The sequence below is a fragment of the Penicillium riverlandense genome (genome assembly GCF_028828495.1).
Source record: "Penicillium riverlandense strain IBT 135883 chromosome Unknown utg000002l_segment0_segment0, whole genome shotgun sequence".
NCBI classification, from domain to species: Eukaryota; Fungi; Ascomycota; class Eurotiomycetes; order Eurotiales; family Aspergillaceae; genus Penicillium; species Penicillium riverlandense.
Genome location: NW_026643195.1, coordinates 2,538,093 through 2,553,787, shown reverse-complemented (window position 1 = coordinate 2,553,787; position 15,695 = coordinate 2,538,093). Strand labels below are relative to the sequence as shown.

Below are 15,695 nucleotides of genomic sequence, written 5' to 3'. Positions count from 1 at the left end.
CTTTCTCCGCATCACCTCGCTCTCTCTTTCTCCAACTCTTTCTCTTCTCCCTCTGCCTCCCGACAACGCAATCCCGCTAATAAGACAATGGCTCAAGATGCCTCCATGGAGGAAATCCTCTGGCGATCGCCGCCTCATGTCCAGATGATGGGTGGCTTCCTGCACTCCAACAACAGTGAGCCTCGCAACCACACCCAAACCAACGCCCAGCACTGACATCGCCCTCCAGTCCTCTTCTACTTCGCCGAATCCCCCTTCTTCGATCCCACCTCCAACAATGCCTCCCTCGCCATCCAGGCCAACTACAACGACGCGTTCCGTCACTTCGTCGAGACCCGCGAAGCCTTCGAGGACCGATTGAAGACCATGCAAGGGCTGGAGTTCATCGTCGCCTACGACCCGTTACAGGCTGCCGCGCAATCCGATACGCGCTTTGCGCACGAGCCGTCGAATGTCTGGGTGATTCGGAAACAAAATCGGCGGAAGCGGAGTGGGATGGACGATGAGGTGACCGTACTATCGACGTATTTTGTTGTCGGCGACTGTATCTACATGGCACCCTCGGTCGCCAGCGTCGTGGGAAATCGAATTGTAGGTTATTGTCTGTCTTGTCATGACGAGTGCGCTGACCAGTCCCAGCTTTCGGCCGTCACTTCTCTCTCGCGACTTATGAAAACTGCCTCCACCCTGCCGACTTTCACCCCTTCCTACGGACACACCTATATGCCACCCACACGTGCCACAGATACTACAGCTGCTGCTGCCCAGCAAGCCTCCCAACAAAGTAAAGAAACCACTCCTATACCCGAAGCACCAGATTCGCAAGCAGCCGCCAAGGCAGGCCTGGGCGTCTCCACCACCAGCTCCAGCTACCAGGACACACGGAGTCTAGCAGAGGCATTCAATCTGCTTACCCGGTACGGCGACGAATACATGGACGAGAATCCGCTATCGGGCGAGCCGGGCTCGTTCATCCTGTCGCGGAATGGCGGCGAGATGGATCGCACGGCGGGCCCCGCCAAATCAGCATCCAACAAAATCACCGGTGCGACGACAACGGGAACAAATACTCCCTCTGGTGGGCCGCCGGGGCGAGTGTCGACGCCGCAGGTGCGCGTGGAAACGCCGGGCAAAGCGTCGGATAAGAGCAGTTCGCCGCCGAGCTCGGCCGAGCACAAGGCGAAGAGGAAGAAGAGCAAAGCTGTTGCCAGCTCATGATTCGTGTATGACACCCTTCTTTGAAGAACAGTGGAGTCCATCAATACTAGTCTCTACGATCCCTATCCAGTCATTATCCGTCCCTCGACCACAGGGCAAGTTCTTATCTTATCTTATCTTATCGGATATCGCAGCCTCGCCTCTTCCTCTTCTTTCTCCTTTGTCTCTGACTCACTCTCCCCCTGACATAGACCGAGAGAAAGACACTCTTCCTACATCGCAATATACCTACAACCAACCTTCTGTCCAAAATGCCTGCTCCCTCTTCTCAAGACAAGCCAGCCGTCGTCTGCGTATTGTGAGTTCCCCCCCCAATACCCCACGTATCCTCATAATCCCGCCTGCTAACGAAACAACCACAGCTGCGGTTCGAGCCCGGGCAATAATCCCGCGCATATGGTAGCCGCACGCGCCCTGGCCCAAGAGTTCCACAAGAACAATGTGCAGCTAGTCTACGGCGGCGGAACGAGCGGTCTGATGGGCGAGGTAGCCCGGACGCTGGTCTCGCTCTCGGGCCCGAAAGCAGTGCACGGCGTGATCCCGCGGGCGCTGGTGAAGATATCCAACAAGAAGAACGGGGCCAGGACCGGAAATATTCATGGCCCCCCCCAGCCCGCCGCGGCTGAGGGCGAGGGCAAAGCTGCCGAGCGCGTGGTGTCGGATGACACCCTGGACGACGGCATTCCGGAGTCCGAGTACGGTATAACCACCATCGTGCCGGACATGCACACGCGCAAGCGTATGATGGCCACCATGGTGCTGGAGGGCGGGGCCGGGTCTGGGTTTGTCTCGCTGGCGGGCGGGTTCGGGACCATCGAGGAGGTGATGGAGATGACGACGTGGAACCAGCTGGGCATCCACAGGGTGGGTGTGGTGTTGTTGAACATCGACGGGTACTGGGATGGCCTGCTGAGCTGGGTGCGCAATGCCGTTGCGCAGGGGTTTATCAGTGCGGACAATGGCGAGATCCTAGCGGAGGCGCGCTGCCCGAAGGAGGTGTGGCCGAAGCTGTTGGAGTATCGGGTGAGCAATGGGCGGATGCAGCTGAACTGGGGGCAGGAGTAAATATGTAGATAGTTTATAAACACTACGAATAAATCCAAGATCAATCAAGACACCTTTCTTCATGTCTATCGCAGATCATTAACTCAGTAAAACAATAAACACAATCATGAATCAACCTCCATCGACTCGCCCTCGCCCGCGCCAGCCGAGTCCGCTTGCTCCAGCGCCTCCAGCAGCGGCACCGCATCCTGACCCTCGTACAGCTTGAAGGTCTCCGTCTTCCCGTTCGCACCCAGCCCCACCACCCCGACAGAGGTATTTTCCATCGTGAGCTCCTTATCCTGGGAGAGGGTCTCCTTGAGCGCCCGCAGGCCATGGGTCACCAGCTCATCACGAGAACAGTCGGCAAACTTGTCCAGATTCCGCTCAAGATACGTGCGAGCCATCTGCGAGCGCGCCCCAATAGCACAGGCCTGCATCTCGTGCGTCAGGCCCGAGGGCTGGAACTCGAACAGGTGCGGGCCGGCCGCGTCCACGCCGGCGACCAGTAGTCCGACGCCGTACGGCCGTTTCCCGTATTGTTGCGTGTTGGTCTGCGCACGATCGCCGATCTGGGTGACGATGCGGTCCAGCGGGATCGGGCGGCCGTAGGTCATCTTCGAACTGAGGGATTGCTGCTTCATGAAGTTGGAGAGCACGCGGGCGTCCGAGGCGAGCCCGGCAATGGCCACTGCCATGTGCGAGTCGATCTCGATGATTTTCTTCTGGTAGGAGGAGAGTTCTTCTGCGTTGCGCTGTTTGATGTGGTCCGTCAGCTTTCCGAGGATGGGATGGAAGAAGTTATCGAGAATATCCCACCTTCAGACCGACCAGCACGGAGTGTGTCTTATTCACCAGGCCAACTACCACGGATCCTTGCTTCACTGCTTCCTGTGCATACTCCACCTGGAATATCCGGCCCTGTGGAGAGCTGTGCCTGAATTAGCAGCTGGACTAGATCCGAGCAGGGGGATGGTCATGGGGAGTGGATTACAAGGTGACGGCATCATTGTCGTAGTTGTTGCGGAACATGGCGAAGGAGATGCGTAGACGGGGTCAATGGAAAAGTGGTGGGCGGCAGGAGGACAAGGAAGACGATAGAAGGGAAGATGAGCTGGGAGAGCTGCAGGCAGGCAACGTGACGCGGTGAGTGAGCTGTGGCGGCCTCAGGCACCACGCAGGCCCAGTGACCCCGTTTAGTTGTCAGCCAACGTCACTTGCGCTTCCACCATCTTTGTCTTTCCCATTCCCTCTTCCCCGCCAGATTCCTGCCAATGGGGGCATAACAATCCCTGTGTTCCCCCGTCTAGCCTCTTCAGCATCCACACCACCCCCGTTTTTCTTGACTGTCAGCCAACCTAGGCCTCTCCGCAATCATGGCGGCTGGACTCAAGACCATCATCGCGCTTTCGTTCGTACGTACACACAGAGCAACAACCACATTAGGACTACTTGAGAACTCATTCTGATAACATGCAGGTCCTTGCTATCGGTTTTCTCCTCGTCATTCTCTCCTCCGCCCTCTGGCACAAGTACTGGCCGCTGCTGGTCGTCGCCATCTATGTGATTGCGCCCCTGCCGAACTGGATCTGCGCACGATGCGGAAACCCAGATGATTTCATGGATAGCTCGAGTAACTCGGCTATGGACTTTGGGCGGTTCATGACCGGATTCCTGGTCTTGACGGGTATTGGTGAGTTGCTGCCTGCTTCGCTTTTCCCTTTTGCCCTCTCGCGGGGTCCTCGAGCTTGGCCCGTTTGGAAATTCCTGGGCAGATGTACTATCGTCTACTAGACTGTCCTCAATGCCGTTGTTGAATTGTTGCCCTTTCGCATCTTTCGCTAACACCGTCACTCAGCACTCCCCGCCGTCCTGGCGCACAGCGGCGCAATTGAAATCCCGGCCATGATCATGTCGATTCTCGGAGGGTTGCTGATCTACGGCACCATTATCAGCTTTTCGATGTTTTTCCAGGAGGAGGAGGAATTCTGATCGGGGAACGTTTGATCTTTGGGTTGGGAAGTTCCGCCGGGCTTGACGATGCCGCTGGTCGCAAGGGATATTCTTTTACAACTATGATATTGCTTCTCTTTTTTTATGGCCCGTTGCGATGGATGCTTGAGCTGCCTTTGTACGAGGGTCGGGGACGGCTTTGCCTCGGTTCCTGTTTCTCGATGGCTGCAACGCCCGCTTTGGCTGTGATTCTCTGCGTGTACTATAACATGGCGGACATATAGAGTGGCACTGGGGAATCTAGGACCACTGCATGCGATTATCGTTATCTTAAGCCTGTTTTCTGCATCTCCATTACTCTAGTCGCGGGTGTATAACTAGTCACGTGTGACGTGCCACCCATCGCGTCGATCAGAACGCGGCCGGGGATTATTATTGACACATCCAACTGAATATGTGAATGCTGCAATTAACCAACAATGAACATCTGGTCCGGATCGGTCACCTTAGATCCCGATCTCCAGTTGGAAGGTAAACCACCCAACGCGTCTCGCCCGTGTTTCTCGCTGACCTTCATTAGGGATCCGTTTGGTCGACCCGACCTCCCACTGGCAATCCGACATCTCCAAAGAGGCCAAACTGAGACTTCGGAGCTTCGTGGATCCCGCCCTTATCCCACTTCACGCGCGAATCGGCCCCAATCTCGAGTTTCACACGTCCAACGCGGAATCATCACAATGGCTCCAGAGCAAACTGACCAGCGCGATCTGGTTAAACGATGACGAATTAGACCTCCACCGGTCCCTCCAATGCCCTGTCGGCCTGCTGGTCAGCGTCGAGGGCACCACAACCAAGAAAACTTCCGGCGCGGTCACCACGGACCTCTTGATCTACGGCGTGTTGTCTGGCGCATCCGCTTGTGCGCGTCCACCTACCCCGCCGCACTCGTCACCATCCGAGGTGGACGGCCGTACACCTTCAATCAGTCCGCATGAGCTGAGGATCTACGCGGCTCCGCTATCTACATCGCTTCTCACACAGGTGCAAGCCTTCCCCTCTCCCCCACCCTGTTCCGATGAGGAACAACATCAACATACCCGTTGCGCGGAGTTTCTGCCGGATATCAGCTCGCCCAGCCCGAAACGCAAGCGGGTCGCGAGCCTATTTGAGGTTGCGGCACAACACCATCGTCGGGTACGGCAGAAGGGCGGCGAGGGGGTCTCCCAGCTGATGGCACACGCGCGCCCGCTTTCCTCGTCATCACAGAACCTGCAGTCCCTCCGCATAAAGCGCGAACCAGAAGAAAACGGGCCACCCTTGGACCGCATCGCCGCGCATAGATCCCGCTCCATGTCTATCGGGGCGGGACTGCATCGTCCAGGTAGCGTTCGAGGCTCGAGAGCAACACCCGGAGTCAACGCGGATCCACAGAAACGCGCACCAACCCCAAATCCTTTCCTCGAGCACAATGCTCGTCGCGGCTCGCAACAAATACAACTGCAATCCTCTTCGTTATCTGCGGAAGAGAAACGCTTGCTCTCCTCCCCCAGCTCGCCGTCCAAGGACCCTGAGACTGTCATCGCCGAGAACAAGAGCCTTATCACCCGCACCGTATTGACTTGCATGCGACTCTACGGCTTCCATCGCGCGTCCATGCGAGCTGCCTCAACCAGACCTGCTTTGGGCGCAACAGATCCCGAACTCGACACTCCAGCTGAGGGCATGCGCGCAGAGACTCCCGCTCCAACTGTCCCGTCGGATGACGATGAGTTCAAGGCTATGTACCACGCCACATATAAAGCGGCAGCTTTTGCACTGCGCAAGTTCTTGAAGGAACCGCTGTCTGCTGTTCCGGGGACTGCGCCAGCGGTTTTGCAAAAGGAGAAGGCTATGACTTGTATCGATGAATTACTGCGCTTGTTCTGTGAGGAGCATTAAGCAGTGGATGATTTTGTGATGATGGCCTGTCTACACGATGCATGAGATTTGGGCTCGGCGTTGGTCTTTGTTAGCATGTTTAGCATTTTCATTCTTAACACGGCGTCGTGGGATAGCTGAACTAAACCTCTCGAGGACATTTATGAGCAAGATAATATGTTTTCAAACGATACTATTATACGCCCAAAGAGCCTCACAGATGGTAAAAGTCAACGAAGAATCTAATTATACATAACGAGACCATTCATGTCCTGCGCAATTTACTGATGCAACCACGGCGTAGAAAGAGCCCAAAACAAAATCTGCGAACCCAGCTCCTTCTCAGCAAAACTCATGAACTCCTCTTTTGTGAACGGCTTGCTCGTGTTCGGGTTAATCGCCGCCAGGTCGGGCTCCTGTACGGAGACAACATTAATCGGCACCCTATGCCTATACTTAGACATATAGGGATACGCATTGCTCTCCATAGTCGTCTTGAAGGGGATATTATCCGGCCCGCCGATGCCGACGCCATGATCCGCAAAGAAATGGAACGAAGTGGACATGTAGTCGCGGGCATTTGCCCAACCACACGGCCAGAAATTGACGTATTGCACTGCGTAGGAGCGGGAGAATACGCTGGCTAAGTAGCCAGCGTTGTCGAGCGTTCCTTCAAAATAGCCTTGGCATGTATATCCCGAGGCGGTATTGTTGGACTGGACTTCGATGGATGTCTCGGGAAGATTGAACCCGTAGACTTGTCCGTCGAATCTATCCGCTAAAGCTTTCAATAGATGCTGGAATCTCTCACGGACGTGAGGATTCCACTGCGCCGCGGCCCAACCCCCGGCCACGAAGTTGCTATCGCAGTCATCTCCATCGCATTGGGGAACGCTGCCGTTGTTGTAAATTGGCTTGTGGAGATAGCGCGGGACAGGGTCGAACTCAAGACTGAAGCTGCGATCCTGGATCTGGACCCAGAGGTGCTTGCCCTTGGAGCGGGTGAGGTTGAGGTCGTGTGCTATGGCGGAGAAGTCGTATTGGTCTTCCTGGGGTTCGAGGGATTTCCACGTGTAGAGGTTTTGGATGCCGTGGATTTCGGGACGGTCTAGGAGGGAGATGGCTTCGTCGTTGATTTCGCTTGTGTAGAGCCATTGAGATAGAGATGCGAGGACTTGGGTGGTGCTGATGCTTAGAGCAAAGAAGTAACGGCCCAAGGTGAGCTTCATATTGAAGGATCAATAGTAGAATTGGGATAGATAGATTCCACTAGAGGAGGAAAGACTTCCACTATATGTTGCATCCCGTTCTATGTTGATTCTATTTCTTGCTGCCTGAAGAGAAATATATCTACAAGCGATGGTAACCTTGCCACGCAACTTGGGCCCACCGTTGACAGATTAGGTGTGCGGTGATGTCGATCTACGGTTCGCTTCAGAGAGTTTTTGAAACATTTAAACTCAATTCAATCTCACTTGAAGAAGTCTGGTTCGGAAGCGGAACTGGCCGATCTCCACATACCCTTCCAGGACTGTGGTAAGAATTCCGTGCGGATAGAACTTTGGTACACTTCGCGTGTTTCACTTCTACTTTAGGTGATAGAAGAATAAAATATCTATTATTAAATTGGCACTAGGTGCAGGTCATAACTTTCATAGTTTCCTATGGCTTATCACCATGCTGATGAGATTACTTCTGTGGGATTCATTGATCCATTCCAATCGTCTTGAATGGTGCATTGTCTTGGCATCTTCTAGCCCGAAGTCGAGTAAATGGTGACACAAATCATTCGCAAGACCTATAGGATAGGAATGATTGTATTGAGAGGCCGACGGCGCCTTGATACTATAGACAGAATGAGGGCCATATTAAGGTCCAGAAACCGGAACCGAACATACACTAGATGAGGTCAATCTTGGCAGACTTAGTTCAAAATACGTAAATATAGATCTCCAAGAATCCTAGCCAATACTAATCTTCAATCTCAAATCTTGCAGAGGCTCAGATACACTCCCAGGCGTTTTCATCTTCATAACCACCCGGTCCCTTGTAGACATTTCGCTTCGGATACCGACAATGCCGTCTTCGATATTCCACCTTGTTATCTTTCATCGTCGATCCCCGTACTGTCTCTGGTGCAATACCTTCCTCTACCCATTTCACCATCGCCATCAAGACATTGTCTTCCGGGTCACTGCTCACATATGTGCCAATACCTTGGCCTATATAAGATGGCCCCGTGCCTGGGGCGCAATGTGACATTCCACTGATCGTGAAGAAGCGATAAAACTCATCCAACTCAGACGGGGCCAAATTCATCGACTCAGCCACTTTCCGATAGTACAACTTTGAGCTCTCGGAGCTAATCAACGGATCTTGCATGCCATGGTAATGCAAAACCCGGCCACCAACATTTTGGAACTCTGCGATATTGGCGTCGTACGTTTCGATATCAAATGGGTTTTGGGCCAGAGCAACAGCGGCATCATCGAGTGTCCAAGTAGTGTAGTCCCAATTCGGGTTGCTAAGCACAACATCTTGGTACCACTGAGCTGGGTATAATGGTGGGAGGCCATTATAGTATAGGCCAAAGGAACTTGCCTCAACTCCAGGATTCATTTGAGGATAGTACAGTGTACCATCAGGGCCATAGAAAGGGCTCAGGACCTGGCGGACAGAATTGGCCTGAGTCCCAGTAAGGCAGGTGGTTCTGTTTGCTTTAGGTGTGCAAATAAGCGTCTCCAAAATAGGCTGACACAGAGATGGGTCTTCAATGAGTCCATCCAGAGCACCATCAATACCATCGCACTGCCGAATTACTTCCTTCTGAACAGCTGTCCATTGGACCTCGGTCAGGGAGGTGGGAGAGCCCATGGGGCCGGTGATGTTATTGAGGTATAGACCCCAAGAATTGAGATTCACGAAGTTGAAAGCTGGTGAGCCAGCGACCACGCCATCAAAGTCTCGAGGGAACCTTTGGACAGATTTCCATCCCTCACGACCTCCAGTAGAGCAGCCGAGGTAGTATGACTTTTTGTATCCCTCCGGGTAGAATTCGGTAGTGATCTTTTTCCCAACCACTACCCCGGTGTGCAAGGAGCGGTATGCAAAGTCTGCCAAAACTTCGGGGTTGTTGAGGAACGCTGCACCAGAAGTACCATTGTGACCATTGTTTGCACCTACTGTAGCAAAGCCTAACATGGTGCCATATGCCATATCCTGATACTGAATACCTAGTTGTCGCTGGATCAGCAAATGAATAACCCAATGTGTTTGAGAAAGGTGTGTATACATCCAGCTAGACCACCATTCCCTGTGCTCAAGAATCTCCCAGTATAATCTCTAGGAAGCCACATCTCTGCCGTGAGCCCGCTCCGATCCGATGTTGTAATCGACATGGCAACGCGACATATGTCACCACCCAGAAGTGTCTGATAACTTTGGCCACATGACACAGGATTGTCAATCAATGAAATATTAGACTTGGCCGGCACAAACTCGGCAAAATTGACGGTAACATTGGGTAGGTTTATATGATGCTGCAGCGCAGAGCATGCAGTTTTAAAATGGTCGGCGGCCGAACATGTGACGAGCTGGACAAAAAGGAGCAGTAAAAACATATTGATCCAATGGTTTCGCAAATATCTTCAGTTTGGAGTTATTTTTCTAAGAACATCCAGACGAGGATTTACCTCCTATTTAATGGGGCAGTAGGAAATGGCCCAATAGACGGAAGGGCCTCGGTGTTTAATAGATTACGTGAATACCGTATAATACCCCAGCCCCAACGGCAGCTACACATGCCGATTTTATAACCTAAATCCGGGGAATAACAAGCTACCCATATATTATAAAATCCTCAGCGTTGTGTACTGCATAAATACTGTATACAGATGAACCTCACGGCAGCTGCAGTAGCCGGTTGTGTAACCTACAACAGTGTTGCTTCTAAGCCCGCTCAAAATCTGAATGTTCATCACCAAAGGGGGCGATCCCCGGAGATTGGGCAGGGCGTACCGGAGGGCTCAGTATTACTGGTAATTATATTCTGCTCTCTCTTTTACCAAGAAGAATTTAGCATTATTCCCAGATGACTCGAATTTAATACACTTTTGCTTCCTGTTTCCCTACCAGTAACGGAAACTTCGGGAGTTTGTGCTGCTAAGCAGCAAAGATGAGCGACAAGCCCCGACCAGTCTGGGTAATTGTTACCTAGGGAGCGTATCAGGTATAGAAAGATTATTCATCGGCAAAGCGCTTTTCCCCAACATACGTGCAGTTCAAAGTGGGCCATTCCCCCGGACCCCGCTCTTGGACTGGCCCCCGGGTCAGGCACCATCCGTCCCGTTTCCCCTGATTTTGAACTTTCTAGCCGACCCCCGACATTGTTTGTGGAATTAGAAGTTCGCCCTGTGAACTTGGTGGGAATTTATAAATCGCACGCCCTCTATTACCCTTTGCCAAACTTCCTTAACCGATGACCTGCTCCCTTTTCGTTTGCTTCAAAAGAGTCGCAACAGACAAAGCATTCGAGAAAAGCACATTGAAAGGATTGAATTGAAAACTTCTCTCCTAATTTATGAGGAGCTGCTACTTTCTACCTTGAATGAGTGGGAGCTAATGACGAGTAAGAGAGGAAATAATTGACCGTATTGCGAGTTGTAAAGCACGTAAGAAACATTTTCAAGTTCTTCTTCATAAGGTCGAAGGATATCATCCCCATCACTCTATGCTCTTTTTATTACCGCTAGAAAGTCTCTTAAAAATTTTTCTAGCCGGGTCGTGCTCAACACATATTACGAAGATGGTTTTTAAGCCATTTTTTGAGCCATCTTTGGTTTTGGAGAAAGAGAGAGAACCTCTACAGTACTATATCGCGTTCCTTTGGAAATATCTAACCTGTATAATTCCCACCATTACACACCATTTTGCTGCCGTTGATCACTTCGTATACTCCATTGTTCTGTTGTCGCTTACTATAAGAGCCCTGCTAACTAGCATATCCCGTTTTCCTACATACAATCTCCTTTATGAAGATCATTATGCACAGTCGACATGCCATCTCAGGCTCATCTTCCTGCACGGGTCATATGCTCGTGGAACACGCCAAGAGGATTGGCAGATCTGACTTCGCTCAGCGGCGAACGATCAACTGTTTGTCTTCCGGTTTAGTCCTCAGGTCATGCAGCTGTCGAATATCTCAAGGCAGTGTATTCGGCCGTATTCATTGGCGCAAGATGTCTTACAGTCTCAATGGTGTTGCATGTTGTATGCAAGGCCAGCCATGCCTTTTACGATAGTGCCTTCTTGTTTTCGAAGATATGCTGCCTGCTTGCGGTCATTTGCTCATCTTGAGCCAGCTCGTCACAGGCAACCCGCACACGAGGTTGTGACGAAGTCTCTTGGCATACTGTGATATGCAGCTCGAAAGGAGTTCCTGTTTAAGCTAAATCTCTCAGCTTACCTTCACATTCTTCCTCTAGACCGAGACCTAATTACCTAAAGAAGACAGGCTTGATCGTTCCAGAGTGAGGGGATGCCCTGGCTAGGCCATCCGATAACATCCTCGCTTCGGTCATAGAACCGAAGGGCTATAAGATCTTGATCCTCATAGAATTCTAATTTTAGACGGAGGGACTAGGTGCACGAATATTATGGCTCGTCGCACTATTTGTATAAGCGGCCTAATCCAAGTCGACTCGTCGCATACTTTGATGTGCCAAGCCTGACACGAGGCTAGGTTTCTCTCTATAGGCCATGGTGATTAGTCGCGTGACTAAAGGCAGAAGATAGTACTCAGCTCGGTGGAGAAGAGATTGATGAGTCCAAACCGCCTAGCAGCAGGGATCGACCGCAGGTAAACCCGCAAAAGGTACATGCGATCGAAACAGTTACCTATTTGGGTTTAGTGAGGCCACCCAATCGGATCGGGGTTGCAAATGTGACAGGCATCCACTGCTGTAGTTTACAGGCATCTTGAACCTCATTGCCTATAATATTAACGGATGCTTTACTTGCATTCAGCACTGGGGGCCTTGCCATGGATCAAACAGCTCATACCTGAGGTTAACTCTTAGGTAATTAGACCAGGAAGACGACTTGGCATTCGTCTCGAAGAAGTATAAATACATCAAATTATCTCTTCCAAGAATTCATACTCTTGGACATCAATCCTTCTTGAACAATCAAAAGCCTCAATCAAAAACACTTCGTTTCAATATACAACAACACCTCTTCCAAAATGAAGGTTACAGCTATCCTCTGCACTCTTATGGCTGCCACCGCCGTCAGTGCTTCAGCCGTCTTTGAACGAAAGGTCCTGGACACCTGCGGCGCCGGCTATGGTAGTGACCAAAGACGTACGAATAGTCCTTGTGAAGCTTCGAACGGAGACAGGCATTTCTGCGGTTGCGATAGGACAGATGTGGTATGTAAACATATCCAGGTTGAAATAACAGACTATCTTTGCTAATGTGTATTTCTGTGAAAAAGGTCCAATGCGAAGGTGGCTATTGGACAGAGATTCAAGACTGTGGCAGTGCCTCGTGCCACGGTACCGACCAAGGTGGAGCCGTGTGCTAGAATGAGAAGAGCGCTTGTTCTGGCAACCGGACTGGAGTGGTCCTTTGACCAACCTCCCGCCGGAAATATTGGACCAACTTGGAAGGATTCAACACCAACCAGTTTGCTTGCTTTTTTTGGAATTCAGTTCAATACTAGGTTCGAACCAAAGTGTTACTTGTCGCTCATTAATCGTTACATAGCCTACAAATCAAAACAGTACTGTTAGCTAGCTACTTGGTCATGGTGTCGAACGGTATCTCGTAATTCTAATGGTGACGCAGAGGGATGAGAACAGGGGGAGTGCTAATAGGGAAGTCAGCCTTAGATCCCCGGCGTCATCTCCGTATACAACACACATAATTTGGCAACTAGGGCGGCACGTGGAACCATAGTCGGACCGGGCCCAGACTGTTGGAGGTTGAGGGTGAATGTGGCAAGTGCGAAGCGCATATTGATGGTAGAGATAGGGAATCAGAGGGATGGGGGAAAGAGTAGGAAGAAGAGATCGTAAAATGGCAAAGCCAGCTTTATATGTCTCCTACTCCGGACCACCTCTACTATATACAGTAATATGTGCGAAAGCGTGAGATATGCCTATATATATGGGGCTAATGATTCGCCTGAGGCTTATTACTGTTGGCAATCTGATAACACTAAGCTAAGACAAGCCACGACCTAAACTTTAATACCGTTCGTGCGTCAGCCACTTTGGATCCTGCAAGGCTGCATTGATTGAATCATGAAGTCGTTTGTTATCGTATGGACAATAGTCAGGGAGTCGATCGAGTAATGAGCGAGCGAACGCACGAGTATCAAAAGCTGTGGCCAAGTTAAGGTATATCAGGATCGGGTTCAATGTTTCTCAAAAGACCAAAAGCGCTGAGCGACAATCGACGGTAGATTAGGATATTGCGTGCTACACCTATCCTTGTGCAGGAGACTGCGTTTCAAGGCTGTGTGGGAAGTGCCGCGGCTGCTAGATCAGGACTAAGATCAGCAGTGCAAATCGGCAAGTGCAAAGTCCGCGGTGGTCTGCAAGAATCTTCGCTGTAGGGTAGTCTATATTGTCGTAGCTAGCGCAACTCCCGATAAGAGCCGGTCATGATGGTGAACATAAGAAAGGAAAGAGGCTCTACTAGCAGACCTTGGATACACGAGTAGGTTTTCAGCCGGATACAGTAGAGGCAGACCTCTGCTTCATTCGTATCTCGTCAGGCGACGAGTGACCCTTTGGGACATAAATTGTTCCTCCCTCTTTTGGCGGGTCGTCTGATTGGATCAAGATATTACCTACAGTAGCCTAGGGATGATCAATAGAATGGATGACGATGAAAGATATCAATTGTTGCTAAAGGCTCAGAAGATGTGCAATCCCCCCATGGGACAAAAGCAAATACAGTACACCCAACTCAAACGGAATCTCCACCGTATCATATCATAGAGCAAGGTTGTAAGTGTAGTCATCTTCGATGTTTTGTGATACCCACAGCACAACAGTGCTAGTCGAGTATATTAGTCTCTATGCCATGGGGCAAGAAAAAGAATAGAGAACATACCTGAGCATGGTCAAAGCATTGGCAATGACATTGGCGATTCCGAAGTAGAGAGTCTGAATCGGGTAATCCTTGATGAGATATTTGAGGACCATAACCGTCTGCGAGGGGATCCAGGGACAAAACGGTTAGCCTGAGGTTCAATTCTGGGATGTGTGACGATAGTGCGAGAAAAGAAAAATGGAGAAAAGAGAAATCCTGGGTGATCTGGTCGCAACTGTGGCTGGAAAAAAAAAAGACAAAGGCAAAATAGGGGGATTGTTCCTCTCGTTGATCAGAGAGGCTGCCCGAGGGGCAATGCAGCCATCACGGTGTGTTCAGCCCTGACAGTGTGGAGGTGTTTACGATAGACCCAGCCAGCGATATCGGTAGAGACAACCAAACCAAGCAAGGCAAGCACATCGACTGTATACCTTCCACAAGGTACGACATTTGTGAGTGCAGCAGTGGCGACAACACCAGCGATAAAGAGCTTGAAGAAAGGAGAGGACGTGTACTTGAATCTGGAGGCAAGGTTGACAAGAAGGATAGAGAAGAGAGAGTGAAAGGGATGCATCCAGACGATGTGATTGACATGGTCAGAGGCAGGGAAAAGATCCGGAGAACAGAACACAATGCAGGAAAGCAAGCACTGTGGCAGAAAGCAAGACAAAAAGACCAGTTTGGAAGGGACTCCCATGGCCCATACGATGCAATGGATGAGGGTGTAGGTCAAGAAGGAAGACAGATAGGAAAGGAAGCGTACCACACTACCTGCGAGACCACCGGCCAGCATGGAAAACCCAAGGAACAGGACGAAGCGGGCCTTCCAGGCAACACCGCTGCCGCTGTAGCTGAAGCTGTCGGCCTGCAGACGGGACTTTTCGATGGAGTTGATCACGAGCATGCCGATCGAGGAGAAGATGAAGGGGATCCAGTCGACAAACATGACGTGCACGTCAGAGCCATTGCGGGCGCTGTGCGAGAACGACGCAGCATCGATCATGAAGAAGAATCCCACGGCGAACTGCGCAATCGCTCATCATTAGTTCTTGTTTCATCTTTTGAATGTTTATTTCGTCCATGCAAGCAGATAAAAGGGAGGGTGGCCAGTGTGCGACCATTGCGCGAGCATGCCGGTGCACACTGGTCGGTCGGGCTGGTCTGCTGTGGGGGATCACTTACCAGCGCGCCGGCGACGGACACGCCAGCGTTACGAACGGCGGCGTTGTTCAGCCACTCAGGCTTGGAGAAACGGAACAGACGGTTGTTGGTGGAGTCCATATTGGAAGTTGACGAGAGAATATGGAAGGGAGGTCAGGGAACGAGCAGTGAGGTGACAACAGAGAGAGAGATCGGGAGAGCTACGGGGTGAACATGACGACAGGCCGGACTAATGTTTCACCGGCCAAGTCCCAGATGTATATCAGCCGAAGGGAAGGACAGGCAGCAAGGATTAATTGAACT

At 51.3% G+C, this 15,695-nt stretch overlaps 8 protein-coding genes across 8 annotated transcripts; 5 read left to right on the top strand and 3 right to left on the bottom strand.

Moving 5' to 3' along the window:
• Nucleotides 1-87: 87 nt before the first annotated feature.
• On the top strand, nucleotides 88-1,218 carry med6 (mediator complex subunit MED6; the record flags this gene model as incomplete). The annotated part of the gene is made up of 3 exons (XM_057194763.1): nucleotides 88-175; nucleotides 230-591; nucleotides 640-1,218. 3 exons carry the CDS (start codon nucleotides 88-90, stop codon nucleotides 1,216-1,218), a joined length of 1,029 nt encoding a protein of 342 aa, XP_057056118.1.
• Nucleotides 1,219-1,469: 251 nt separating this feature from the next.
• On the top strand, nucleotides 1,470-2,283 carry N7474_003347 (LOG family protein; the record flags this gene model as incomplete). The annotated part of the gene is made up of 2 exons (XM_057194762.1): nucleotides 1,470-1,516; nucleotides 1,581-2,283. The coding sequence occupies 2 exons, from the start codon at nucleotides 1,470-1,472 to the stop codon at nucleotides 2,281-2,283; spliced, it is 750 nt and encodes a 249-aa protein (XP_057056117.1).
• A 104-nt stretch (nucleotides 2,284-2,387) lies between these two features.
• pre5 (proteasome core particle subunit alpha 6) lies at nucleotides 2,388-2,960 on the bottom strand (the record flags this gene model as incomplete). Its single annotated transcript, XM_057194761.1, has 1 exon — nucleotides 2,388-2,960. The coding sequence occupies one exon, from the start codon at nucleotides 2,958-2,960 to the stop codon at nucleotides 2,388-2,390; it is 573 nt and encodes a 190-aa protein (XP_057056116.1).
• Nucleotides 2,961-3,617: 657 nt separating this feature from the next.
• N7474_003345 (Vps55 family protein) lies at nucleotides 3,618-4,254 on the top strand (the record flags this gene model as incomplete). The annotated part of the gene is made up of 3 exons (XM_057194760.1): nucleotides 3,618-3,677; nucleotides 3,742-3,955; nucleotides 4,121-4,254. Coding segments are annotated over 3 exons (408 nt in total), but the record flags the coding sequence as incomplete, so codon positions are not given.
• Nucleotides 4,255-4,694: 440 nt separating this feature from the next.
• On the top strand, nucleotides 4,695-6,153 carry N7474_003344 (uncharacterized protein; the record flags this gene model as incomplete). The annotated part of the gene is made up of 2 exons (XM_057194759.1): nucleotides 4,695-4,746; nucleotides 4,796-6,153. 2 exons carry the CDS (start codon nucleotides 4,695-4,697, stop codon nucleotides 6,151-6,153), a joined length of 1,410 nt encoding a protein of 469 aa, XP_057056114.1.
• A 773-nt stretch (nucleotides 6,154-6,926) lies between these two features.
• Nucleotides 6,927-7,244, top strand: N7474_003343 (uncharacterized protein; the record flags this gene model as incomplete). Its single annotated transcript, XM_057194758.1, has 1 exon — nucleotides 6,927-7,244. One exon carries the CDS (start codon nucleotides 6,927-6,929, stop codon nucleotides 7,242-7,244), a length of 318 nt encoding a protein of 105 aa, XP_057056113.1.
• An 889-nt stretch (nucleotides 7,245-8,133) lies between these two features.
• N7474_003342 (feruloyl esterase B-2) lies at nucleotides 8,134-9,752 on the bottom strand (the record flags this gene model as incomplete). Its single annotated transcript, XM_057194757.1, has 2 exons — nucleotides 8,134-9,365; nucleotides 9,425-9,752. The coding sequence occupies 2 exons, from the start codon at nucleotides 9,750-9,752 to the stop codon at nucleotides 8,134-8,136; spliced, it is 1,560 nt and encodes a 519-aa protein (XP_057056112.1).
• Nucleotides 9,753-14,131: 4,379 nt separating this feature from the next.
• N7474_003341 (UPF0220 family protein) lies at nucleotides 14,132-15,512 on the bottom strand (the record flags this gene model as incomplete). Its single annotated transcript, XM_057194756.1, has 5 exons — nucleotides 14,132-14,195; nucleotides 14,253-14,350; nucleotides 14,677-14,880; nucleotides 14,995-15,255; nucleotides 15,414-15,512. The coding sequence occupies 5 exons, from the start codon at nucleotides 15,510-15,512 to the stop codon at nucleotides 14,132-14,134; spliced, it is 726 nt and encodes a 241-aa protein (XP_057056111.1).
• Between the last annotated feature and the right edge of the window lie 183 nt (nucleotides 15,513-15,695).